Raw genomic sequence first — 27212 nt, forward strand, 5'->3', positions numbered from 1 at the left:
AGTGTATATAATTTGAAATAGCAAATTTGAAAATATCTAATCAAGGCTGAACTAACCATCACTATCTTCATCATTTTCATTCTGAGAACACTGTGTCTCACTACTGGTTTTACACTGAGGTGTAAAGGTGTCCAGTAGCATGTTTTGAAGTTGCTCCTGTGGAGTTCTACAAAACAAGAAAGAAGCAATTAAAAGCCTAAAGTACATTATCTGAAATTTCTCCAAACAAGATCTTGATGTATTTCACAAACAAGTGAGTCTACAAAATTAATAATGAAAACCATAGCCATACCTCTAATTCACAGAAGAAAAGTACAACTGTATAACATAATCTTAATCCACTAAAATAATTTTGTAAATCAAATTAACATCACACGTTTTTAATTTCATATCATATTGTTTTTCCTTTAGGATGAAAATCAAAGTTATGATAGAATTCAGTATTTTTGCAAAAAAACACATGGAATCCATGAAACATATCACACTGTTTAAAAAGCTAATTTACAAAGGTGTGTTGTACCTCACAGACTTGGCATTATGTTGATAGTTCTAAGAGAACGGAAGACATTTTTCTGAACTTCCACCAAGCCAGTCGGGTAATAAAATAGGCTTCCACGATAAGAATGTGAGGTGTTCCGGGTGTAGCATCTATTATCTAGTTAACAATGAGGTCTGATATGGCCTGTCTCACATACAAGGCAATGAAGCACAGGAATTCTTAGAGGTCTTGTGCATTTGTTTCCAAAGGATAGTCCCAAACAATGGACAAGGGAGTCACTTTTTAACTGCCCTGAAACCACACAGCTCTTCTAGATTATGCATGCTCATGGAGTCCCCATATAAAAGTCAGGGCCTTCTTAATAATATTAGCTGGTGACAATAATATAAAAAATGTACCAGGCTATGTTCTAAACAATTTGGGGTACTGAATCTTAACAGGAATATTAAATAGGCACTAATATTATCTAAGTTTGATGAGAAAATTAAAGCACAAAGAAGTAAACCAACTTGTTCAGTCATTCAGGTAGTAAATGCAGCACAGACAATTTGAACTCAAGCAGTCTGCCTCCCTAAGCCCATGTTCTTAATCATTACTCTATATTGCCTCTCTCACAATTTGCAAAGGTACTAAAAATTTAATGATCTCCTGGCAAACTGTGACTATGTGCATTTCCCCAGTATACATAATGTATATATCAGAACACTCCAAAATATTTATATATTATCCAGCTTTGAAAAGCATGTCATCTTACATCCATAATTTAATTAAATGATGGAAAATATTAAAGAGTAAAGGTCAAAGACAAACTGGCATCTGGTCACCAGAAACCTCTTTCCAGTTTGACATAGATATACTGTACTAAAAATTCAATCACTGATACACATAAATGTATTCATATCCAGACACTCCTTCATGAAGTGAAAACTTACCTAATTTTAGGAGGAAAGCCCTGAACCAAAGACTTAGAGAGTCCAGTTAATAGAGCACTGCAGCTGAAGGGGTCCCTCAGATTATTTATTCCAAACTCGATGTTTTTCAGGTGATAAAATGTGGACCAAGAGAATTAAAGTGATTTGCCCATGAACAAACAACTAGTTAGTCAATAAACTAACTCTACATTCTGGATTGCTTTGTTAAAAGATCATGCCACATAAATAAAAGATGACATATGCTTTAGAATAGGATTACCTTACCAGATTTTCCTCTTTTAAAATTTAAACAAATATGTATTGAGCATTGGCCAATTCATCTGGGGAAACCAAACTGACCAAATCATACTTGTGATGAGTGGTTCTAACACTGTGAATCAGTGTTAGGCTGTTTGCATCAGAATCACCAGAGAAGATCTTTTTGAATGCAGAGTCTCATGCCCATCTTTAAAAACACTGATTTTGGGGTCTGTCTGGGGCCAGAAGGAGAAATCAGCATTCTAAAAACCTCCCCCTATGCTTCTGATGATCAGCTAGAACTGAGAAGTACATATAATAAAAAGAGTAGGGGAACTGGAGTAGAAATACCAGCTAATTTTTAATATCCACCTTTAAAATACTCTACATCCAAATCGTATGATCTCTTTCATGAAACTTTCCTAGCATTTAAAAGATCCACTAGAAACATAAGAGAAAATAAACCAGTGGGACTACATCAAACTAAAAAGCATCTGCACAGCAAAGGATACCATCAACAAAATGAAAAGACAGCCTACCAAATGAGAAGATATTTGCAAATCATATATTTAATAAGGAACTAATATCTAAATAATATCTAAGATATATAAATACACAACAAAAAACCCAAAGAACCCAATTAAAAATCAGCAGAGGATCTGAATAGACATTTTTCCAAAGAAGACATACAGATGGCCAATAGGCACATGAAAAGATGTTCAACATCACTAATCATCAGGGAAATGCAAATGAAAACCACAATGAGATATCACCTCACACCTGCTAGAATGGTTATCATCACAAAGATAAGAAATAGCAAATATTTGAGAAGATATGGAGAAAAGGGAACATTATACACTGTTGGTGGGAATGTAATTTGGTGTAGCCGCTATGGAAAACAGTATGGAGATTGCTCAAAAGATTAAGAATAGAACTACCATATGATCTAGCTATTCCATTTCTGGGTATTTATCTGAAAAAAATGAAAATAATAATTTGAAAAGATATATGTACCCCTTTGCAGCTTTATTTACAGTAGCCAGGATATGGAAACAACCTAAGTGCCCAGCAACAGATGAATGGATAAAGATGTGGTTATACACACACACACACAAACACACACACACAAACACACACACACACACACACACACTATGGAATACTACTTAGCTATAAGCAAACATAAAATCTTGACATTTGTGACAACATAGATAGACCTTGATAGTATAAGTGAAAAATGTCAGAGAAAGACAAATGATTTCACTCATAAGTGAAATATAAAAAAATCAAAAATAAACAAACAAAACAAAACAAACACATTAATACAGAGAACAGATTAGTAGTTACCAGAGGGGAAGGGGAGTAGAAGATGGCGAAATGAGTAAAGGTGGTCAACTGCACAGTAACAAATGGAAATTAAGCTTTTGGTCGTGAGCAGGTTGCAGTGTATACGTGAGCAGGTTGCAGTGTGAAATATAATCTGCACACATGAAACATATATATAATGTTGTAAACCAATGTTATCTCAACTACAACAAAAAGAACCACTGGAGATATTAAGATTGCTATTAAGGTCTATTAACACTTACGTATTGGCAGGTAAAATACAAAAATCATTACTATCCAAATCAGAAAAGTGATATAAAAACAAAATGCAATAGAACATATATTTATAAGTCTGTTAAGCCTTTTATAAAATATGACAATTATAGACAGAAATGAAGTCAGTCATTTAACAAAAGTGTTCTTCTTTTAATGTATAGGAAACTCAGTGTGAAGGGACTTGAAAGGTAGCCACTAAAAAAGATAAGTGACCCTGGGATTACTTTTATGTACTAATTCCTAAGCTAGAAAGAGGCAATTGACAGATATACACTACTAAATTTCACACCTGAAATACTGTTATGGACATAATACTTTAAAAGAGATATAGACAACTTGGACAAGAGTTACATAGGAATAACCAGAATAGTCTATGTATGAACTTAAAACCCTGCCATGTAAACCACAATGGGATATAACTACACACCTATTAAAACAACCATCAGAAGAAAAAATAACCTGAGAATACCAGGCACTGGCAAGGATGTGGAGCATCCTTGTGTGGAACTCTCACACATTGCAGAAAAAAATGCAAAATGATTCAGTCACTTTGGAAACAGTTTGGCAGTTTCGCATCAAGATAAACATATATTTACCATATAACTCAGCCATCCTGGTCCAGGTATTTACCCAGTAAATTAAAAACTTATATTCAAACAAAAACTTACATGCAAATGTTTATAATAGATTTAGTCATAATTGCCCAAAACTAGAAACCAGCAGGATGTTGTTTAACAGATGAATGGATAAAATATATACCATGATTATGAAATACTACTCTACCATAAAAAGGAACAGACTTTGATTCACTCAAGAACATGGCTGAATCTTAAATGCATCCTACTAAATGAAGGATGCAAAAAGCTACATATTTTATGATTTAATTTACATGATACTCAGAAAAAGGCAAATGTATAAGGATGGAAACAGACCAAGAGTTGCCATGGGTTGAGGAAGAAGAGTTGACAAAAGGAAGAGGAAGCATGAGGGATTATGGGGTGATGGAACTGTATTCTTCAGTACTGTGGTGAACACATGGCTCTAGGCATTGGCAAAAGCCCATAGAACTGTACACAATTTTATTCAAATTTTTAAAAGTACTCAGGATATGGGCATACCCCCAAAGAATGGTAGAACCACTCTAAAAGAGATGGGAAAGTAATGAGTGCCGTGGCCTAAACAACTTTTTTGGAAAACAAGATTTTGACTGGATACTATAGAAAGCACTATACACAGTGTACTCTAATTGGTAAATTTGTTTCTCACAGTGATATTAGTTAGAGATTCCTAAATTTCTTTACACATATATTAAGGGTGATAAATTAATAAATACATTATAGATACTGAGAGCCAGGATTCTCACTGCAGGTGAAAGAAACCACAAATAAGCAAAGGGAGAATGTAAATGAACCAGTTGTTGGTTTGGATGTATGAATATGAACTCATGTTTACTTTAATAGATATCCAGGTAGACAGGTACAGAAGTAAATTTAGTTGTGTGTGTATCCTGGGTTAGTATATATACATGTATCTCCTAGATGTTCTCTGAGAAAACCTAGGATCTGTGCTCCTGAGTAGCAAGGTGCATACCTAAGTTGAGATCTTGGTTTCTGAATAACAGTCTCCAGTAACAGGAATCAGGTTTCCTTGGAAAAATGATTCCCAGGTTAGGACAGGAAAATGCATCTCAGGTGCTAGAAAAATAGAGATGTTCAATGCAAACCAACCAACAAACAAAAAAGGGCAAGAATGTATTGAAAGGAGTGAGAAGTCAACCTGAAAGAGATCTCAATGATCAAAGCAGGAACTTGAGTCAAAAAATAAATGACAATCGTATTGGATATTAATCCGAAATAAAATAAATATCCATGAGTCCACATAAATAAATAATTGAATAAATAAACCAAAGTGGGAAAAGAGATATTCTTCCTTGAAGAATTCCAATTAATAAATGTAGAAGGAATAGAGGAAATGGAAAATCCCCACTAGAGCAGCAGAGTAATAACTGCTATAGGCAAAATCCACTGACAAATGCTAAAATTAGTAGATGAAAGTTTAAAGAAAAACAGAATTTTGCATCATCTCAAAGTATCTCCCCTAAAATATTTATTACTATGATGTGATTATGTCCCCCCCCACCCAATTCATATGTTGAAATTCTAACACTCAGTGTGATGGTATTAAGAGATGAGGCCTTTGGGAGGTGATTAGGTCATGAAGGCAGAGTCCCCACATGGGATTAGCACCTTTATAGAAGAGGCCCATGAGGGCCCTGTGAAGACACCATGAAAAGATTTCTCCTATGAACCAGGAAGCAGGCCACCACCAGACTCTGAATCTGCTGGTATCTTGATCTGGGACTTCCTAACTGCAGGAACACTGAGAAATAAATGTTTGTTTTTTATAAGCCACCCAGTCTATGGTATTCTGTTATAACATCCCAAATGGACAAAGATAGAAATTGGTACCAGAAGTGGGGTGCTGCTATAAAATTCCTTAAAATGTGAAAGCAGCTTTGGAGCTGGCTAATTAGTAAATGCTGGAAGAGGTCTGAAGTTCATGTTAGGAAAAGGCTACATTGCTATTAATAGACCTTTAAAGACAATTCTGGTAAGGGCTCAAAAAAAAGAGAGAGCTGTAGAAAGAGCTTCAATAGTCTTAAAGAATACCGAAGTAATCCTGAATAGAATGTCAGTAGTAATATGTATGGTAAATGCCATTTTGATGAGGTATCAGATGGAAGTAAGGAACAAGTTATCATACAATGGAGGAAAGGCAATCCTTGCTAATAAAGTGGCAAAGAGCTTAGCTGAATTGCATTCATGTCCTAGTGTTTTATGGAAGGTAGAACTTGTGAGTAATGAAATTAGACATATGGCTGAGGCAATTTCTAAGCAAAGTGTTGATGGAGAGGCCTGGTTTCTCATGACTGCTCATAACAAAATGCAAAGAAGAGAGAAATGAATTAAAGACAGAATTAATCAAAAGAGAAGCAAAACTTAAAGATTTGGAACATTCTCAGCCTATTTATATTTATATTGAAAAGTATGACACAACCTATACAGGAGAGAATAGGAAGTATATGGCCAAAGGATCATCTCACAGGGAGATCAGTTAGCCATCTAAACAGAAGATATGACCTATTATCCAAGACAATGGAAGAATGATTCTGAAGGCAATTCAGAAATCATCAGGGCTATCTCTCCCATCACAGAGAGCCCCGTTAGAGCAACAGCCCAGTAAATCCCTGGGGGCAAGGCTGCCCTTGTGACCCCAGACTAGAACAGCCACACAATTCAAGCTCAGGGGAGTCACAGGCATGTCACCGAGCTCAGAGCCATCTTAGGAATGGGGCCACTCAAAGCCACAGGGCAGGGCCAACCAGAGCCTTGGGGGCCCAGCCCCTGCCAGGCAAAGCTGGGGGCAGAACTGCTGCCTCAGTGTGTCCAGAAGTGGGGCTTCTATCCCAGTGGGCCCGGACAGCAGCGGATACTCTCAAGATTTAAGGTCTAATAGCATTTGCCCTGCTAGGTTTCAGACTTGCTCATGACCTGTTACTTCTTTTTTATTTCCAATTTCTCCCTTTTAGAATGGGAATATCTATCCTATGCCTGTCCCACTTTTGTATTTTGGAAGCACAGAACATGTTTGATTTCATATGTTCACAGTTAGAGAGCAATTTGTCTCAGAATGAATCATACATTGAATCTTATCCATACCTGATTTACATGATACTTAGATAAAACTTTAGAATTAAGACTTTAGAATTTTGAGTTGATGATGGAAGGAGTTAAGACTCTTGGCGCTATTGGGATAGAATGAACATATTTTGCATGTGAGCAGGACATAAACTGGTGGAGAGCAAGGAGCAGAAAGCTCTCTCCTGAATGTTTGTGTCCCCACAAAATTCTTATGTTGAAATTGTAACCTCCAAGGTGATGGTATTAGGTGGTGAGCCTTTGGGAGGTGATTAGGCCAAGAGGGTAGCACTCCCATGAATGGGATTAGTCTCTCCCCAAGAGAGACTAATCCAAGGTGATGGTATTAGGTGGTGAGCCTTTGGGAGGTGATTAGGTCAAGAGGGTAGCACCCCCATGAATGGGATTAGTCTCTCCCCAAGAGAGACCTCTCACCACTTCTGCCCTATGAGGACACAGTGAGAAGACAGCCCTCTATGAACCAGGAAGCTGGGTCTCTCCAGTCACCAAGTCTGCTGGCACCTTGATCTCGGACTTCCCACCCTCAAGAACTGTGAAAAATAAATGTGTGTTGTTTATAAGCCACCCAGTCTATGGTATTCTGACAGCTTGAACAGACCACAATGTTAATTATGAAAGGAAAAGGGTGGTTTTGCAGCAGGGAACCTTGGTGAGTACCACATTAACCATGTGTTCAAGGTTAACATCCAGGTGATGAGATCTGCTGATAGTATGATCTGGTGATATCATGCACTGAGAAGGGTACATCCTCTCTGCGGCATTCTTCCTCAAAATGCACAACCTCAATCTAATTGAGGAAACACCAGATAGACACACACTGAGTATATTCTATGAAATACCCAGCAAGTACTCATGTCCAGGTCATGAAGACAAGGGAAGACTGAGGAATTGCAATGGATAAGGAGATTGGACAAAACTGCAATGTGAGATTCTGAATTGAATCCTGTAACAGAATAAGGACGTTAGTGACAAAAACTGGTGAAATCCAAATAAAGTGTGTAGTTTAGTGATTTATATTGTACTAATGTTAATTTCTTGGTGTTGATACATGCACTATGATTATATAAGATGTTACCATTAGAAAAGCTGAATGAATGGCAAGTGGAAATTCTTCATGTTGTTTTGCAACTCTTGATTGCATGTCTTATTTCAACATTAAAAAAAAATTAAAAGAAAAGAAATCTGCCCATGAAAAACAGTTGAAGGGGCGTGGGGGCAGATGGTAATCTGTCAAACAGAAGCTTCAAGGAAGTCATGAGGGCTGATTTTTTAAAATATGAAGGGATACCATGAAGAGGAGAAATTCATTTTACTCAGTATTGGTTTAATTGGTAGAATTAGGACCAAGTTAGCAACTAGTCAGAAAAAATTACAGCTCACTAGGAGATATCATAGGAGGCAGAATGTTCCAAGGATGGAGTGGGCCATCTCAGGAGATGGTTTTGTATGACTGGAAGTGAAGCAAGGGCTTGAAAACCACTCCTCAGGTACATTCTAGACAGGATTTCTAACACCCTGCTACTCAAAATGTGGTTCAGAGACTAGCATTATCCACGGCAGCATCACATGGGAGCTGTCAGAAATTCAGAAATGCAAAAATCTCAGGCTCCAGCCATACCTACTGAAGAAGAATCTGTATTTTGCCATAGTCTCTAGCTGATTCATAGGCACAATGAAGTGTGAGTAGCACTGCTATAGGGAAAATTGAGCCCATGGTCTTTAAAGGTACCTCCCAATGTGGTTCTTATATCATGGTAGAATAATGAATGACTCCAACATGTACTCAGTCATCATTTTGGTTTGATATTTAACTTTTAAACCATTTATGAAATGCTACATCTAATGATATAGCCTTTGAATAAAATATATTTGAATATTATTAATAAAACTATAAAATCAAAGGTCTGCTTAACTTAAAAGTAACATAAAAAGTAACTTAAAAGTTTCTGAAGAGTACAGCCTCAAAAATTACCTCTTCAAAGTAATCTTTCATTTATCACATTATTTTTGCTATTATTTTTAAATTCTATACCATATTTGTGCCTTGTTTCCCACATACACATTTCCATTTCTCAAGCCAAACCCTAAATCAATCAAACATTACATACATAAATAGAATTAAAATTCTTGTCAGAATGGTAGAAGCTTCACAGGGATTTAATATTGCTTTTAAATTATTTATGCAGCAAAAAAAAAAATTATTTATGCAAATGTGAAGTACATAAATAATATTGCTACAAAAAAGCATGTCACACACAGATCATAAATAGCTTTTACATTTCTTATTAATAATGCAAAAAATCAGAAAATACCTTCTGTGTTTTTTAAGCCATAATTTTTCCATGTAGGATAGACTGTCTTCTTTAAATTCAATCATAAGTGGTTCTGTCCAAATTCTCAGATTAGTTTGTACTTCACATTCTTCCAATGACTCTATAAAAATAAACATAATATGCATAATTAAAGTAACTAGTCTACAAATTACCACATCTTCTCTCAAGATATAGAACTCACCATTTTAGAGGCAAATGTGCTTTGATATTTGTCTGTATAATCAATAGTTCTAGGCTTAAATGATGCAAAAGTGTTAAATATTGGTGATTTATTATATTACTGTATAGATAGTTTTCTTCAATAATTTCTTGAAATGAAAAAAATCTTATGATTCACAAGGTTTTTTAAAGCAACTAATTATTTTACACGATAAATACAAATAGATTCATTATATATTCTATAAATGCATACACACAAAAAGGTATGTGTTAGAGCCACTGACAATAATATTTACACATTATGGGAAACAGAAAATAAATAACTCAAAATGGCACCTGGAGGAGACAACTGTCCTCATGAATTTATATCTACATGGCAACTTACTTCCAGATGCTTAAGATGTTTCTGAAGTACTACTAAATTAAAACCACCATTCAAAGATATTTAAAACTGATGGAGATTTCTGGGAAAGAAAGCAGCATAAATACAGAGTTACTAGTCTCTCCACCCTCCTAGATATTAGCCCTCTCTCCATAATGACTACAACAGGAGGAAAAATGTGGGAGAAGATAGAGAAGTAGTAAAGAGGGAAACAATTATTTTTTTTATAGACTGAAACTAGAGAATAATCCCAAGCTCATACTGCAGCCTTTAATAAATAGCTTTTAGCTTTTAGCCAAATGCCAGCAATAGAAATAAACCAAAAGAATGTAAGTCATCCACTCCTATTCTTCCCAAAGTTTAGAGCAGTGTTGAAGAAAGCAACTGGAGGATGTTCTAAGAACCACCATCAGAACGCATGAACTGAAAGTGTAGGAGTCAAGGACAAGAGCAAGTCATAGAAGAAAGGAGAGCCCTCCACTGTGAGTCCTCCTTTTCATAAGAAAACAAAATATTTCCTGGCAGGGAAGCCGAAAGAGAAAAAAAATGTGGACTCACTTTTTTTTCTGTCCAGGTCATGGAGAAGAGTCACTTGGCTTGAGAGATAACCCCCAAGTCTAGAAGGGTGATGAGGAGGAAGGAGATGAAGCATCTGACCTGTGACTCACTCTTCTCCCATCACCATGAATTCCATGAGTATGAGACTATTCCTATAACTTTTTCATAATAAAATGAGTGTCTTGATCTAAGACACTCATTGTGTAAGACACCACAGTGACAAATAAAGCTTCTGCTGGCAGATACACTACAGGAAGAGAAGGCAAATTCTTTTCTGAAATATGTAGCTTTTCCCATGAGGACAAATTACTGCCCTACCCATGATGGAAAGGGTCCAATATAATCATTCTGTAACAGATACTCCCTGTTCACAAAATCCACTTAGCATCATGCCATCAATCTAATGGGCAAACATTATCTTCTGTGCAATAGCAAGACAATCAAGGTTCTTTGGGACTATATAATGCTAGAAAGCTGGAGAGTTAATGTAGGTCTGAAGCAAGACTGTGAAGGTATACTGTAACCTCTGCCATATGATATCAAACTATCTCTGGTTATATTTATTAATAGAAATAGAAAAGAATACATTTGATATGTCAAGGAGCAGTAAATTATAGCCCTTGGGCCAAATCTGGCCCACTGCTTTTGTATGGCTTTCAAGCTAAGAATGGTTTTCTACATATTTTAATGGCTGAAAAAAATCAAAAGAAGGATAATATATTGTGACATGTGAAAATTATGTAAAATTCAAATTAGTATCCATAAACAAGGTTTTATTAGAAAATAGTCACTCTCGTTTGTTTATATATTGTCTTTCATGATACTGTGGCAGAGTTGTATGGCCCTTCTGAATGGCCCTCAAAACTTAAAATATTTACTATCTGTCACTTTACAGAAAAATCAACCCCTAGGCTAGGTCAATAGCTGTCTCCCTCCTCCAACCATGGAGAATGTGTTGGTTTTCTCCAGCAAAGATACGACATCCAGAAAAGCAACTGTGACCTGTATCATCATCATCGGATCAAGTTTACTCTAATCTGTAATCATTTTCCAAGATCATTGGCTTTTGTACCAAATAAGTAAGTTAAATGGGAATATAATAAAAAGCAGTATTCCTGAATCTTTCAGGTCTTTGATGTTGGCATTAATCTTTGCAATCCCCAGGTATTGCTTCTGGCATGGTATTTTATTAGCATGGACATTGGCAAGGGAGGGAGACAGTTCTAAGGTCTTCTACTTACGTACTACCATAACAACCTTCATGCCACAGGTCAGATCATCAACATAGGCATTATTCCTGTTACTAAGTATATCTGTTCCCAAGAATCAAGACTGGGAAAATAACCACATAATGGTCCCACAGTCCCAATGCACTATGAGATAGAATAAAGACAAGATTCTATCTATCATTCCACTTCCATAAATCTCTAAGACTGACTGGTGGATTATGGTGGTACTTAGGGTCTCCAGGGTCTCTAACTGTCAGTTCAGACCCAGAATCTAAAAACTCCTCTGAAGGTCTGGGCATTGCCTTTCCTCAGTGCATGTTTATCCTGGTAAATAGCCATAAGTTCTGTAGTGAAAACTTAGAGGAAGATTCATAGTGTACCCTCTAACCACACTACAAAATCCTGCAAAAGGACCCAACCTCTACCTCAAGGGGCTTCAGATTTGTGGTCTGGTTTAGGGCTGAGAACTTAATAAAAAACTCTGAATCCACAGTATGGTAGCTCAAGTTGGGTCTCCGTGCATAAGGATGGAAATTTTCTACTCAGATAGGAAAAACAGAAGTCTATACAAACTTTTTCATTCTTATGTACTCCAATTAGTACCACAGATCTCTGTGAACTGAAACAATCTAATTACTAGTCTTCCTTGCCCCTTATTTTGGTAATTTTTCCACTATAACTTTGATAATTATATGCCAACATCTGGCCTCTACCATTCCAGGTTTCCATGATTCCTTTGAAATCAGGCAGTTCAATTCCATTCAAGCATCTTTATCCACAATCTTCGGCCTATAGAGGAAAGCTACAACACATCAGTTCTTTTATTATTTTTAAATACTATGTCTTCAAAGTAGACAATCAAAAAGGTATTTCTATAGAAGACTTAATCCTTTTCAGAGTAAAAAAGTAAAAAATACATCAAAATGTGAAAGCACAAATAAAAGGGCACATAAAATAACATAGTCAATGAGAGTTATGTTGATGTGCATACTAAAACAGGGTATACAAATAAAGTCTTGGAAGTATTAACAAAATTGATGTATCATGAACAAATGTAGGAAAAATATTTGAAAGAGAACATTATTTAGTAAAAAATCAGATTTTAATTGGGAATAAGGTGTGTGATATCTTGACATTAGGAATTACACTATGTTACAAAAGGAGAGTTCCTTCACTGGGAAAAAAATGAAATAAAAATCATAAAATTGAATGCTGTTAACTAAGTTACATGATTTAAGTTTATTATCTAATATTTTATTTTTAATGAAAAGCAATTGGAAGCCTCAACAAGATTCTGAGTAATAAAATTAATAAATTGAATACTTCTAAAGGTATGATTTCCCTCAAAAGGTACTGGGAAACAAAGAAAAGACACTGTACACTTCGGTCATCCAGATCTTCAATGTCTAGAATATGGGTGTGAAAATTACCAAGGAAAAATAAAAACAAATATTTATTCAAAAAGAAAGAAAGGGCTTCCCTGGTGGCACAGTGGTTGAGAGTCCACCTGCCGATGCAGGGGACACGGGTTCGTGCCCCGGTCCCGGAAAATCCCACATGCCGCGGAGCGGCTGGGCCCGTGAGCCATGGCCGCTGAGCCTGTGCGTCCAGAGCCTGTGCTCCGCAACGGGAGAGGCCACGACAGTGAGAGGCCCGCGTACCGCAAAAAAAAAAAAAAAAAAAGAAAGAAAAACAAAAGACAAATTAATTATCACCCTGAACACTTCACAGCAGTCCCTGAAATATATTTCTCAAGACACATACAACATACAAGAAAATTCTCTATTCCTCTCATCTCATAGATCCTCCTGTTTTATGTGTTGTCATTACAGTTCAATAAAGGAAAAGTTGTTCTGACAAAACTTTCTGCTAGAAGAGGAGCTGAGAGAATCTAATTCTGTATTCATTTGACAGCCTGAATTTACATAGGAAACAAAGGCAAATATATCCCCAATGCCCAATTCAGGGGTTTATAAATATTAAACCACTAAACCAATGGTCATAGAGTGACTACTCCTTTGAAGAGTTATATCAAAACTACTATCCCAACGTTTCAGTGTTTCTGAACACTGCATTTATATTCACAGAGAATGGAGATAAAATAAATTCAGCTTTATTTTAAAGCATTCATTTTATTAAAAAAAAAAAAAAGCGGTACCTGGTTTTGCTGCATGTAACTTCTGTTTCTCATTGTCATCATGATGTCCAGTTCTCCATTGACTTAGAACTTCTTGAAAGGATTGGGCAGAAGCTTCTTCAACAAATGGCCCTTCACACAAGAGCCTATCTCTTGGATTTGCACATTCTTCTTTTTTTGTTGTTGAAAGTTCTACCTAAAACAATCAATAGTGTATCTAAGTGTGCTTTACTAAATGTTCTGTATCTACAATACAGGTAGCATTAATTACTGAGCATTGTGAATCACATATTATTTTCAAACTTAGAAAAGAATGTTTTTAAGTTGTACTTATTTATGTGCTTTACTGATTTCTTTAAAACTATAGACAGTTTTTAACGGTCTCTTCAGAAAGTACTAAAACGAGAGCCTACAGGACTGAGGGTTTATCATTATGTTATCCACCAGTGTTTTCCCTGGAAAGCAGTGATAGCCTTGTATCTAATCCTACTTCTCCAGTCTCCTGCTCCCTGCAACCTCCCTACAGAAGATAGAACAGTTTCTTAACATGTAAATCTGCTGTCACTTCTCTGCTCCAAACCCTCCAATGACTCTCTGTGAAACCCTCAGTTCCTACTAGGACTTACAAGGCTGTACACAACCTTGTACCCCTCTGCCTTTCACTTCACTTCCTTTAATTCTCCCCTTCATTCACGCTGCTCCAGCCTTTCAATTCTAGGAACCCATCAAGCATATTCCACTCGAGGGCCTTGCACTAGCTATATCCAATGCCTGGAATGGTCCCCTTCATATCGTCACACAGCCATTCCACTCATTTAATTCAGTCTTGGCTCAAATGTCACCTACTCAGAGAACAGGTGATGACGCTACTGATGACCCTAAAAACAAAGCCTCTTTCTCCCCGACTTTCCAATCTCTTATCTGCTTTATTTTTCTCTCAATAACTTATCTCCACAGGAGTTTACTCTACATGTTTGTTTATTGCTGGTCTCTCCCCATTAGAATGTAATGGGATCAGGAATGTTGTCTGTTTCCTCAGTGCCAAGAGTAGTGCCTGGCACAAAGTAGGTGCTCATTAAAAGTTAGCTGAATGAATGGACAAATTAATGAATGCATATGAAAAACTGCCTGCTTCTCAATGTAATGACGGGGGGAAAGGATGAATTCCGTGCAAAATATAGATCCACTGTGAACACACAGAAGAAAATAAAGGTAGGATTTGGCAGTTATCCACTGAATCAGAGAAAACAGCCAAATTAGGAAACTAAAGCAAGATAAGTTCTGCACCAATGCTGAATTATCAAATGTGTATTACCTACACTGATGAAATTGCTAAATCTCCATTGTGTATCTTCTAGATACAACAGTAGAATCCTCTATGTTCAGCCCTTAATTGCAAAAAAACCAGGCAGATTGTCAGAGGACAATTGAGAGAAAATCGTTAAATATATGCATATATAAAATTCAGTATAAAGAGAAAGCATCTGGAACCTACAGACACTATGCTAGTCGTTGACACAGAAACACAGAAATAGAAATGGGAGCAAAGAGCAGGAATTTAACTCAGATAAACAAGAATCCCATGGACAAAAAGTGGCAGGGGCAGTATTACAGAGTGAGAGAATGGTATATATGTTAAGGCATGGAGTTGAAGAACACAGTGGCATGGAACTGTATGCAGTTGTGTTGCTATAGCAAAAAGTGGTATATGAGAAAATATAAAGGGTGGAAAGACAAGTAGGGGCAGATTGTAAAGGATCCTGCCTGCCATCCAGAGAAAATTACACTTAAACATATTGGAAATGCAAACCTACTGAAGAGTCCCACCCAGTAGCTACTGAAGAGTCCCACACAGTAGTGTGTGAGAGAAAGAAATTGGAGAAGAGTGAGTTTGGATGCAAGGAAACCAATTAAAATTTACATCCATTTCTCAATATCTATCAACATTACAAATGCATAACCCTCTTCACCTAAGAATTTTAGGATTTTATCATATGGATATACTCATATATACGCAAAACAATGTTTTTCAAAATTATTTTTTATACTATAGTTTATACTGGCAAAAGATTAAAACTGTATAAATGCTATCAGAGAAAACATAGTTTAAAAGTTATTTTATATCCAATCCAGTATATAGAATGAGAAGCCTGTGGAATACACTTATATGGATAACAAAACTACTGTTTAGTGTAAAAAGCATGTTTACAGAGCAGTAGGCAACATACTAATATTTGTGTTAAGAAATACATACATACAAAAGTAGAATAATTATTAACTTCTAGAAGGGGAGAGAAGAAAATGCACTTTTCACTTTATAGACCTTTTGCACTTTAAGCAAAAGCTAATTTCAGTATTTGGAATAGCAATAAGAATAGAAGTGACAAAATATTCAAGAGTTTTCAGACGGTTTTAAGATGAGATGTGGTAACTGATTGGATATGAAAAGGAGAAAGAGAAATGACCTTAGAAAATAAATGTTCCTGCTGGCTTGGAAAGCTAGAAGAGAGGCTGCCACCAACAGTAGCAACCATAGGTTTTAGAGAAGACATGATGAATTTCGTTTGGAAATACTGAGCCTTAGAAGTATGTGGGAAGGTATTTACAGGTATTCAGTAAGCAGTATATGAATGCATGTGTATATGTATGCTGCACTCATGAAGATGCACTGAAAACTCAGTGCTTAATACAAAATGAGTCAAGTATTCTGGTGATTCTAGCAGCTTTCCATGGCAGCTCCTTTCCAAGCAATGAATCAGAGACATAAGACATTTGCATTTTACAGCTATGCCTATGGAATACTTGGCTTCCATGCAGCGGTGGCAGGATAAGAAAAAGCCAGAGGATAGTACATTGGTCTTAAATGTTTCAGCTCAGAACTGTCATATGTCACTTCCACTCAGAGCACATCGGGACCCTGCCCGATTCTACAGGGGGTAGGAAATTTGAAGAAGCACATGGAATCCAATGCTGTGCATCCATTACTCCTCTAGGCTACAAGATACCCCACAAAATACGTTTTAATATCCCCACTTTCCAGAAAAGGAAACAGAGGATCAAAAGGCTAAAGTAAACTGCCCGATGTTACAAAGCTAGAAAACCAGAGTCAGGATTTCAAACCCAGGTTTCAGTCTTTAAAATGAAAGTTCTTTTATGAACTGCACCCATTTCCAAGGACATCCACTGGCTTGAATCCATAAGAAAAGTCCTAAGACAGATATCAGGCTTTAGCCCCGTTTTGACTCTTCCAGGCATTCAAATTGCTTGGTAAGCCAATTAAAAATCAGATTCCTGGGCCCAACCTAGATGTAAAAAAGATCAAAGTTTGAGTGGCAGGCCAGGAATGCACATTTTTTACAAACTCACCCAGTGATTCTGATGCTTATTGCAGTTGGAGAACCTCTGCTCTTCAGCACAGAGCAGTACCAAGCATATGAGGGGGATACTGCTTTAGTGTGTGCACTGTGTACAGGTGCACACCTGAGGGTCGACAGCAGGGATGCCCAACCAGGACTACTCACCAGAATGACTGAGCAGGTGTTAAAACCACACGTCTGGACCCACCCAGAGAGATGCTAACCTCAGTCACGTGTGTTTCTCTAATGTTTCTCCAGTTGATTATAATGTGCATTCCTGGATGAAACCACTGAATTAATGGCTTTAAGTTAAGACCAGGGGTGGAGGGTCTATACAGTATACACAGTTACCAATGGGGACAAGAGGCAGCATTTATTTTAGGAATTAAAAGAGCAGGCAAAAGAGTAGCTCTATAGCTTTCTAGTAGAGCTAGTTACTTAAATCCTCTCTGGCTTTCTCATCTCTTAAGTGAGATAATAATAATGTAAAACTTATATGGTTATTGTGATTATTGGATAAGATAAAGCAATTAAAGGATTAAGCCTAGCATACAGTGTTTAATAAATGTTAGCTGTTGATTTAACACTATTTTTATTGGTAGGATAAATTAGATAAAATGGCAGGCAAGAAGGAGAAATCCTTAAAACCACAGCCTCTGGGTAATGGTTAAAAGCAGGTAATTTGGGGTCATAAGGCCTGGGTTCAAACTGAAGTTCCACTATCAATGATATCTTGGGCAATTTAAAAAAACTGCTTTGCCACTATTTTCTCATCTGAAAAAAAAGAAAAAAAATTTTAAAGGGTAAAAAGAGATAATACACGTAAAATATGTAGGATGGTGTCTGGCACATAGTCGGTCCTCAGTACATTATTATTCTAATAAGACTGTAACTCATTCAGTGATTATTCACAAGCACCCTTGGCAGGTCTGTTAGTGAAATTCATGCCAAACTGCTAACCTTCCTGGACAATTCAAGTATAGTTTCTCTGCTGTAAAGAGGTCCTACTACCATAGAGCATGTTTTCTTTTATGTTCTCTGAGCAAGGGTTAGGAACTCACCGGACTGAAGTTCAAGCCTGATTCTGTCACAAAGTAACAAGCTGTGTAACTCTGGCCAAGTTACTATTTCTGAACTACAGTGAAAAGGTGAGTGGCATCTAAAAGAATGAGGATTATTAATTACAAGGATCAAAATTTGAGGAAGTTTCTGTCTTGCTAAAGAATCAATACAGCAAGTCTATTATTAAAACACAAACATGAGCTGATGAAAGCTTATCTAGTACCTTATAGGATCAGTAATCAATCTGAAGGACCACACAATTTGGTATAAATCTGATTTTAAATAACTGTGAAATTGCCTGTCACCTAAAACACTTGGCAAGGTTTTATATTTTTAGCCTCTCTAAGATCCTGATTAATATAAAATTGTTATATTGCACTGTGGGTTTTTTTTAATATTTCTCCCAAATATTCATTTCCTGATGTGGTGAAAATGCCTGGAAAGCAATATGATCAAAGGATCATTCATCAAAAAACTAGTAGCCAGAGAAATCAAAGCTATCTCTTTAAACGGATTTTTACAGTGAAAGTGTTTCTGATTAATAAAAAACCAAATTCATATTAACCAACAATGTGATCAAATAATCTCCAAAACTCTACAGCTCTAGTTGAGTATATGAATGACAGTTTCCATGATCATGTATGACAGAAAATGTCTACTATATTTTCCTCAGCTTACCTCAGAGCTGCTCCCCTGAAGAAGAAGAGATTTGGTTTTATGCTGATTTTTACTAATCCTTTTTGTAGAATGATTCTCCCCTTTGGGTTCATCTGGATTAACTTTCTTTATAAACCGATGGGCAACATCCAATACATTGGATAATATTTGAGATTTTGCCTATAAATAAACAAAATAGGAATAAAAAGTCTAATATGTCAGCCTAAGTAATTTAGATATATTAAATCATGTTTTCATTATTCTATGACTGATAAAATGCAATGCATTTTATTTAATATTTAAAAATACAAATTGCCATTTATATCAACCATGTAATAGTGACAGCTGCCATCTACTGAAGGGCTAGTTTGAGCTCATACTATCCTAAGTATCATAAAAACATGTTATTTAATCCTCAACTCTAAAGCATAACTATTTTTACCATTGTTTTAGGGATAAAGAAAGGAAAGTTTTGAGGGTTTAAATAACTTGCCCTTGGTCACATGGTGAGTGGGTGGCAGAGCTGGGAAGTGACCCCAGGTGTGTATAATTCTAATGACTCCTACCTAGCCTTTCCACTATATCGACCCTAAATAGGTAGGTGTGCTATTTTGCACACATCACGGCTAAAGAACTAAATATAATCTAGAAGGAGCCTGAATAAGCAGTAATGAGTATTTTGTTGGTGTTAAAACATCTTTAGAAAGTATTAACTGCTCAGAAGTGCACATCCAGAAGTGCCCTAGCAAACTCCAAGTTGTTCTTCTCGCCATGCCTTTGCTCATGAGTTTCACTTACCAGGAAGGCCTTCCCTCCTCTATTATCTTCTTTGCCTGGCACACTCCTACCTCTCCTTCTAGATTCACCCCAAGTTACTCCCATGGGTCCAGGCACCTCTCCCTGCCGCCCTCCCACAGATGCATGAGGCGCCCATTCTCTGCACCCTCTTCCTACCCTGAGGAGATCCCTACCAGCCCACACAGTATTGATTTTATATCATCTTTTGATGTCTGTCTACACCATAAAAGTTCACAGAAGAAAAACATCATGTCTTCTTCAATCTTTGTGTGGCTACCACAGTGCCTGACAAATAGCATATGGCAAAATAACATAAAAATAAGGTGTTGGGGAAGAGAAAGGGAGAATTACAGAATTATAATAAATAACTGGGAAACAAGAATTCAAAAAGTCTTTTCAAGTGCCTTCAGAGTGGCCGGAAAAGAACAGGCAAATCTCAGGAAGGCCCTATTTTCTAAAGGACTTCCCATCGGCAATAAGCCCGGTTTGCCCAAGGAGACCCTGCAGGATTCTGGATCCCATCTGAGCTTGAACCAAACAAACTCCAGAGGGAAGATAGGCACTTCAGAGACTCTCTGAAAACCTGACATTAGGAACACAAGTAATAGGTCTTACTTCTTAGCAAATGTTCTCAAGATAGAGGAAAACTTCAGCAGGGATCAGAAATGATTATTTTATACTCTCCCATGAAAATGTGCCTATTTTAAAATTTTCATCTAGCTACCTATTTAAATAGCTAAGACTACTTTCCAGTTATGATCTTTAGTAAATCTATTAAGATTCACTGCAATCTGATTCTGGAAGAAATCAGTGAACATCAAATTAACTAGTGTTACTTCACACTGAATTAATAAATTTAACTATGAAAAATGACTAAAATGACCTATGCACACATATTGCTGTCCATATACAAACCTATGGCATCTGCTCCATATTTTCCCAAAGATCATCAAAAAGCCTTTACAGACATAAGCAGTCCTTATTTTTAAAAGAAATTCATATTTATAATACAAAATTGTTGTCTATATTCATTATACTGTGCATTAGATCTCCATGGCTTATTTACTACTTGTTGCAAGTGTGTACCCTTAAACAACATCAGTCTTATCCCCTTCGTGGCCCCATCCCCTGTAAACACCATTTTGCTGTTTGTTATGAGTCTGACTTTTTGGATTCCACATATAAGGGATATCATACAGTATTTGTCTTTCTCTGTCTGACATATCTCACTTAGCATAATGTGTTCAAGATCGATCCATGTTGTCACAAATGGCAAAAGGATATTCTCCTTTCTCATGGCTGAATGATATTTCATTGTGCATATATACCACATCTTTTTTATCCATTCACCTACTGATGGGCATTTAGGTTGTTTCCATATCTTAGATATTGTGATGATGCTATATAGGAGTGTATCTATCTCTTCAAAATCCTGTTTTAATCTCCTTTGGAACAGAATTTAATCTCCAGAACTGGAACTGCTGAATCGTATGGTAGATCTATTTTTAATGTCTTGAGGAAACTCCATATTATTTTCCATAGTGGTTGCACCAATTTACATCCCCAGCAACAGTGTACGAGGGTTCCCTTTCCAACACATCCTTGCCAGCACCTGTTATCTTCTTGAGGACATTACTTGGTTTGGGGTGAGTGGAGATTATAAAGAGGCACAAAGGAACATTTGGGAAGTGATAGAAATACTGTGTATTTATTTATACTGAAGGTTACACAAGTGTATTGTAATGTATTTTCAGAACTAATCAAGCTGCACACTTCAAAGGAGTGCATTTTACACAACAATGTGAACGTACTTATCATTGCTGAACTTAAAAATGGTTAAGATGGTTATGTTTACATTTTTTGTATTTTACCACAATTTTTAAACAATGTGGACACAGAAATAATGTGTGATTTTATTGTTCATAAATTAAACCTGAATAAACCTGATTTATCAAGAAAAAAAAGGAAATTAAGCCAAAGGTAATGTTTCGTTTTTCCAGAAACATCTGCATATTAACAAATATTTTTTTAAGAGAAGTAATCCAATTTAACCTGGTTTTAAATTCCCTAGAATAAAGTAATATTGACTTCAAAGGTGGTTAAAATTTCTAGTTTATATTTTTTAAAATATCAAAAAACAATAGTATTTTATATAAAATTATCAAGATAGAATTAACATTCAAATATATATATACATATTTAAATAGCACAGAACAAAGATTATTTCTGTCCTAAAATGAATCTTGCTATCAATGATTCAGTAATTTTTATAACAGTTTTAGGTAGCATATTAAGATACCCTTAAATGGCAAAAAAAATGATTTTATTCTTAAGTTAAATTTAGTGGGCTTCCCTGGTGGGGCAGTGGTTAAGAATCTGCCTGCCAATGCAAGGGACATGGGTTCGAGCCCTGGCCTGGGAAGATCCCACATGTCGCAGAGCAACTAAGCCCGTGCACCACAACTACTGAGCCTGCGCTCAAGAGCCTGCAAGCCACAACTACTGAGCCCACATGCCACAACTACTGAAGCCTGAGCGCCTAGAACTCGTGCTCTGCAACAAGAGAAGCCACAACAATGAGAAGCCCGCGCACCGCAAGGAACTAGAGAAGGCCCGTGCTCAGCAACAAAGACCCAACACAGCCAAAAATAAAAACAAACAAATAAATAAATTTAGTGCTAAAAAAAAGATAAATATCATGAATAACTGATAAATTGGAATCCTATACATAAATGTCCTAAGATTCCATTAATTCAACATAAATAAAATGCCAATAAATGTGAATTTTTTTTCCCATGACACCTTCCATTTAAATATTTTTCTTCTTGGTTGTTAGAGTGTATATGTATACTCTATTTTTCTCATTCTTAAAAGAATTTTACAAGGAAAGTGAACAGAATTGTGATCCCCATTACTTAGACAAGAAAACCCAAGCTCATAAAGCTTAGGTCAAAGCCAAGTGGATACAAAACGCTGCGGCCTGAGTTAGAATCAAGGTCTTCCTTCTTTCAGCCTAATCCCTTTTCCCTACCAAATTATGTTAACACAGAAAATATGTCTTACTTTTGACTTTCTGAAACTTAAAATTATTCAATTGTATCTCTAATAATGGATATGAACATTGTTCCTTCCATTTAACAAAACAAAACTACATATATCGTGAAATGTTTACCACAATAAATTTAGTGAACATCCATTATCTCATATAGATACAAAATTAAAGAAATAGGAAAAAAAATTTTCCTTATGATGAGAACTCTTATGATTTACTCTTAACAACTTTCATATATAACACTGATATATACAACTGTTTGTGCAGAGATTAGATTGCTGAGTTCTTGTTTTTAATTATATTTATTGTGCTTATTTATTTTCATGTTTGACCAAGCACTAGCACATTGAAGGGAGGAAAAGAGATACTCCTTTCACTCATCTCACCTACATATTGCAGGAGAGAGGGGAATTGGAGGGCTACATGAACTTTGAAAAAACAAAACTTTTGAGCAACAAAGTTAAAAGTATTCTATAAGAGTAGAATTATACAGCAAACTTAAGCTCTATCCCCTAACTAAGAGGTGTAAAATTTAACAGAATCATTAAGATTAGAAATTCACCACAATACTATAATATGCTTTTTTTTTTTTTTTTTTTTTTTTTTGCAGTACACAGGCTTCTCACTGCTGCGGCCTCTCCCGTTGCGGAGCACAGGCTCCAAACACACAGGCTCAGCAGCCATGGCTCACAGGCCCAGCCACTCCACGGCATGTGGGATCTTCCCGGACCGGGGCACGAACCCGTGTCCCCTGCATCAGCAGGAGGACTCTCAACCACTGCACCACCAGGGAAGCCCTAACATGCTATTTTATAATACTTAAAAGTTCCTACGTATGTGAAAAATATATCACTCATATGTTATTTTTAACAATGTTAATTATTCCAATGATTGCAGAATATCTTTCCATTTGTTTATGTCTTCTTCAATTTCTTTCAGCAATATTGTTAATAGTTTTCATGCACAGGTCTTTCATCTCCTTGGTTAAATTTATTCCTAGATATTTTATTTTTTTATTGCAATGGTAAATGAATTGCTTCCTTAATATCTCTGTCTTCTAATTTGTTGTTAGTGTATAGAAACACAACCTTTTTTATATTGATTGCAAATTTATGGTTTTTGTTTATTATTCTAATAGATTTTCAGTAAAGTCTTTATGGTTTTCTGTAAATAAAATCATGACATCCACAAATAGTGACAGTTTAACTTCTTCTTTTCCAATTTAGATGCTTTTAATTTCTTTTTCTTACCTAATTGCTCTGGCTAGGACTTCCAATACTATATTAAATAAGAGTAGTCTTGTTCTTGATCTTAGAGGGATAGCTTTCAGGTTTTCATCATTGAATATGATGTTAGCTGTGAATCTGTCATATATGGCCTTTATTACTTTGAAGTATATTATTGTATACACATTTTATTGAGAGTATTTATCATAAACGGGTGTTGAATATTGTCAAGTCCTTTTTTTGCATCTTTTGAGATGATTACTTGATTTTCTCCTTCATTTTGTTAATGTGGTGTATCATGTTGATTGAATTGTGAATGCTGAATCATTTTTGCATCCCTGAAATAAATTCCACCTGATCATTGTGCATGATCCTTTAAATGTATTATATCTGGTTTGCTAATATTTTGTTGTGAATTTTTACATCTATGTTCATCAGAGATATTGGCCTATAATTTTATTTTTTTGTGCTGTCCTTGTTTGGTTTTTGGTAACAAGGTAATGTTGGTCTTATAAAATAAACATTCCCAACTCTTCAAATTTTTGGAAGAGTTTGAGAAGGATAGGTATGAAATCTTCTTTGAATGTTTGGTAGAATTCACTCATGAAGCTGTCTAGGCCTGGACTTTTGCTTTATGGCAGGTTTGTAATTACTGTTACAATCTCCTTACTAGTGATTGGTCTATTCAGATTTTCTATTTTTTCATGATTCAGTCTTGGAAGATTGTTTGATTCTAAGAATTTGCCCATTTCTGCTAGGTTGTCCTATTGTTGGTGTATATCTATTTGTAACATTCTCTTACGATCCTTTGTATTTCTGTAGTATCCACTGTAATTTTTAGTCTTTTGTTTCTAATTTTATTTATCTGAACCTCCTCTCTTTCTTTTTTTTTTTTTTTTCTTTTTGCGGTATGCGGGCCTCTCACTGTTGTGGCCTCTCCCGTTGCGGAGCACAGGCTCCGGACGCACAGGCTCAGCGGCCATGGCTCACGGGCTTAGTTGCTCCGCGGCATGTGGGATCTTCCCGGACCAGGGCACGAACCCGTGTCTCCTGCATCGGCAGGCGGATTCTCAACCACTGCGCCACCAGGGAAGCCCCCTCCTCTCTTTCTTAGTGAATCTAGCTAAAAGTGTGTCAACTGTATCTTTTCAAAGAATGACCTCTGTTTAATTGATCTTTTCTATTGCCTAAAGTCTCTATTTCATTTATTTCCACTCTGAGTTTTATTATTTCCTTTCTTCTACTGACTTTGGGCTTCATTTGTTCTTCTTTTTCCAGTTCCTTTAGGTGTAAGGTTAGAATGTTTGAGAGGTTTTTTGTTTCTTGAGTTAGGCCTGTAATGCTACAAACTTCTCTCATTGTACCACTTTTGCTGCAGCCCATAGATTTTGGTAGGTTGTATTTTCATTTTTATTTGTCTCCAGGTATTTTTTTATTTCTCCTTTGACTTCTTCATTGACCCAACAGTTGTTCATTGGCAAGCTGTTTAGTCTTCATACATTTGTGACTTTTCCAGCTTTCTTCTTATAATTAATTTCTATTTTCATACCACTGTCAGCAGAAAAGGTGCTTCATATGATTTCAATCGTCTTAAATTTATTGATATTTGTTTTGTGCCGAAACATATGGTCTATTCTTGAGAAAGTTCCATGTGCATTTGAGAAGAATGTGTACTCTGCTGCATTTGGATGGAATGTTCTATACAAATTTATCAAATTTGTCTGGTCTAATGCTTCATTTAAGGTTGCTGTTTCCTTGTTGACTTTCTGACTGGGATGATCTATTCACTGATGTAAGCAGGGTGTTAAAGTTCCCTACTATTAACTAATTTTGTTTTGCTGTCAATTCCTCCCTTTAGGTCTGTTAATAATTGCTTTATATAGTTTGGTGCTCCTATGTTTGGTGCAAATATATTAATAAATGTTATATATTCTTGATAAATTGTTCCCTTTATCATTATATAATATCCATATTTGTATCTTGTTACTTTTTTTAGCTTGAGGTTTATTTTAACTGATATGAGTATGTTTACAATCACTTTCCTGTGGCTACCATTTTCTTAGAATATCATCTCCCATCCCTTTACTTTAAGCTTATGATGCTTTTAGAGCTGAGATGAGTCTCCTGAGGCAACATGGAGTTGGTTCTTGTTTTTCAATCCATCCAGCCACTCTGTGTCTTTTGACTGGTGAGTTCAATCTATTCACATTTAGGATGATTATTGACAGATGAGGACTTAGTACTGCCATTTTATCTTGTTTTCTGGTTGCTCTGTATCTCCATTGTTTCTTTTTCCTTGTGTTTCTGTCTGCCACTTTACTTTGGTAGTTTTCTACAATGTTTTTCACAGTTTTCTCTTGTTTTATATTTTATGCCTCTGCTCTAGATTTATGTTTTGCAGTTAGCATGAGGTTTATATAAAAGTTTCATAGATAAAAGAGTCCTTTTTCTGCTGATAGCATATTATTTTCATTTGCCTATTCAAGTTCCATTCTTGTCTTCTTCCCCTTTGTATGTTTTTATTGTTTCAAATTATCCATTTTTATGTTGTGAGTTTGTAACCAAATTGAAGTGTCTATACTTATTTTTACTGCTTTTTCCCCTTTAACCTCTATGCTATAATTGTTTAACAACCTAATCTGAAACAGAGTTGCAATTTTCTGATTCTATTTATCATTTTACTCAAAGTTTTGTGTACTTTTGCCTTCTGATTTTAGGTAGAAGAGCCCTCTTCAACATTTTTGGTAAGGCAGGTCTAATGGTGATGAACTTCCTCAGCTTTTGTTTGTCTGGTAAATGCTTTATTTCTCCTTCATATATGAAAAATAACTTTGCTGGGTAGAGTATTCTTGGCTGACAGTTTTTATCTTTCAATATTTTGAGAATATCATTCCACTCTCTTCTGGCATGTAGAGTTTCTGCTGATAGCCTGATGGGGGTTCCTTTGTAAGTTACTATCTTTTCTCTCCTGGTTGCCTTAAAAATTCTTTATTATTGCCTTTTTTTTTAAATTTTGTGGTACGCGGGCCTCTCACTGTTGTGACCTCTCCCGTTGCGGAGCACAGGCTCTGGACGCGCAGGCTCAGTGGCCATGGCTCACAGGCCCAACTGCTCCGCGGCATGTGGGATCCTCCCGGAACGGGGCACGAACCCATGTCCCCTCCATAGGCAGGTGGACTCTCAACCACCGCGCCACCAGGGAAGCTCTATTGTTGCCTTTTGACAGTTCTAATATAATGTGTCTTAGAGAGGTCTTTTTGCACTGAGATAATAA

At 36.2% G+C, this 27212-nt stretch overlaps 1 protein-coding gene across 1 annotated transcript in view; it reads right to left on the reverse strand.

The window, feature by feature from the left end:
• Nucleotides 1–27212, reverse strand: part of ZBBX (zinc finger B-box domain containing) — a 116784-nt gene that overhangs the window by 29739 nt on the left and 59833 nt on the right. Inside the window, exons 8-11 of the mRNA XM_059064171.2 lie at nt 18884–19042; nt 13809–13983; nt 9302–9422; nt 57–166 (exon numbers count right to left, since the gene is read on the reverse strand). Coding sequence (XP_058920154.1) covers nt 57–166; nt 9302–9422; nt 13809–13983; nt 18884–19042 — 565 coding nt within the window. The remainder of the gene's footprint in view (nt 1–56; nt 167–9301; nt 9423–13808; nt 13984–18883; nt 19043–27212) is intronic.

Source organism: Kogia breviceps, chromosome 5, assembly GCF_026419965.1.
Source record: "Kogia breviceps isolate mKogBre1 chromosome 5, mKogBre1 haplotype 1, whole genome shotgun sequence".
NCBI classification, from domain to species: Eukaryota; Metazoa; Chordata; class Mammalia; order Artiodactyla; family Physeteridae; genus Kogia; species Kogia breviceps.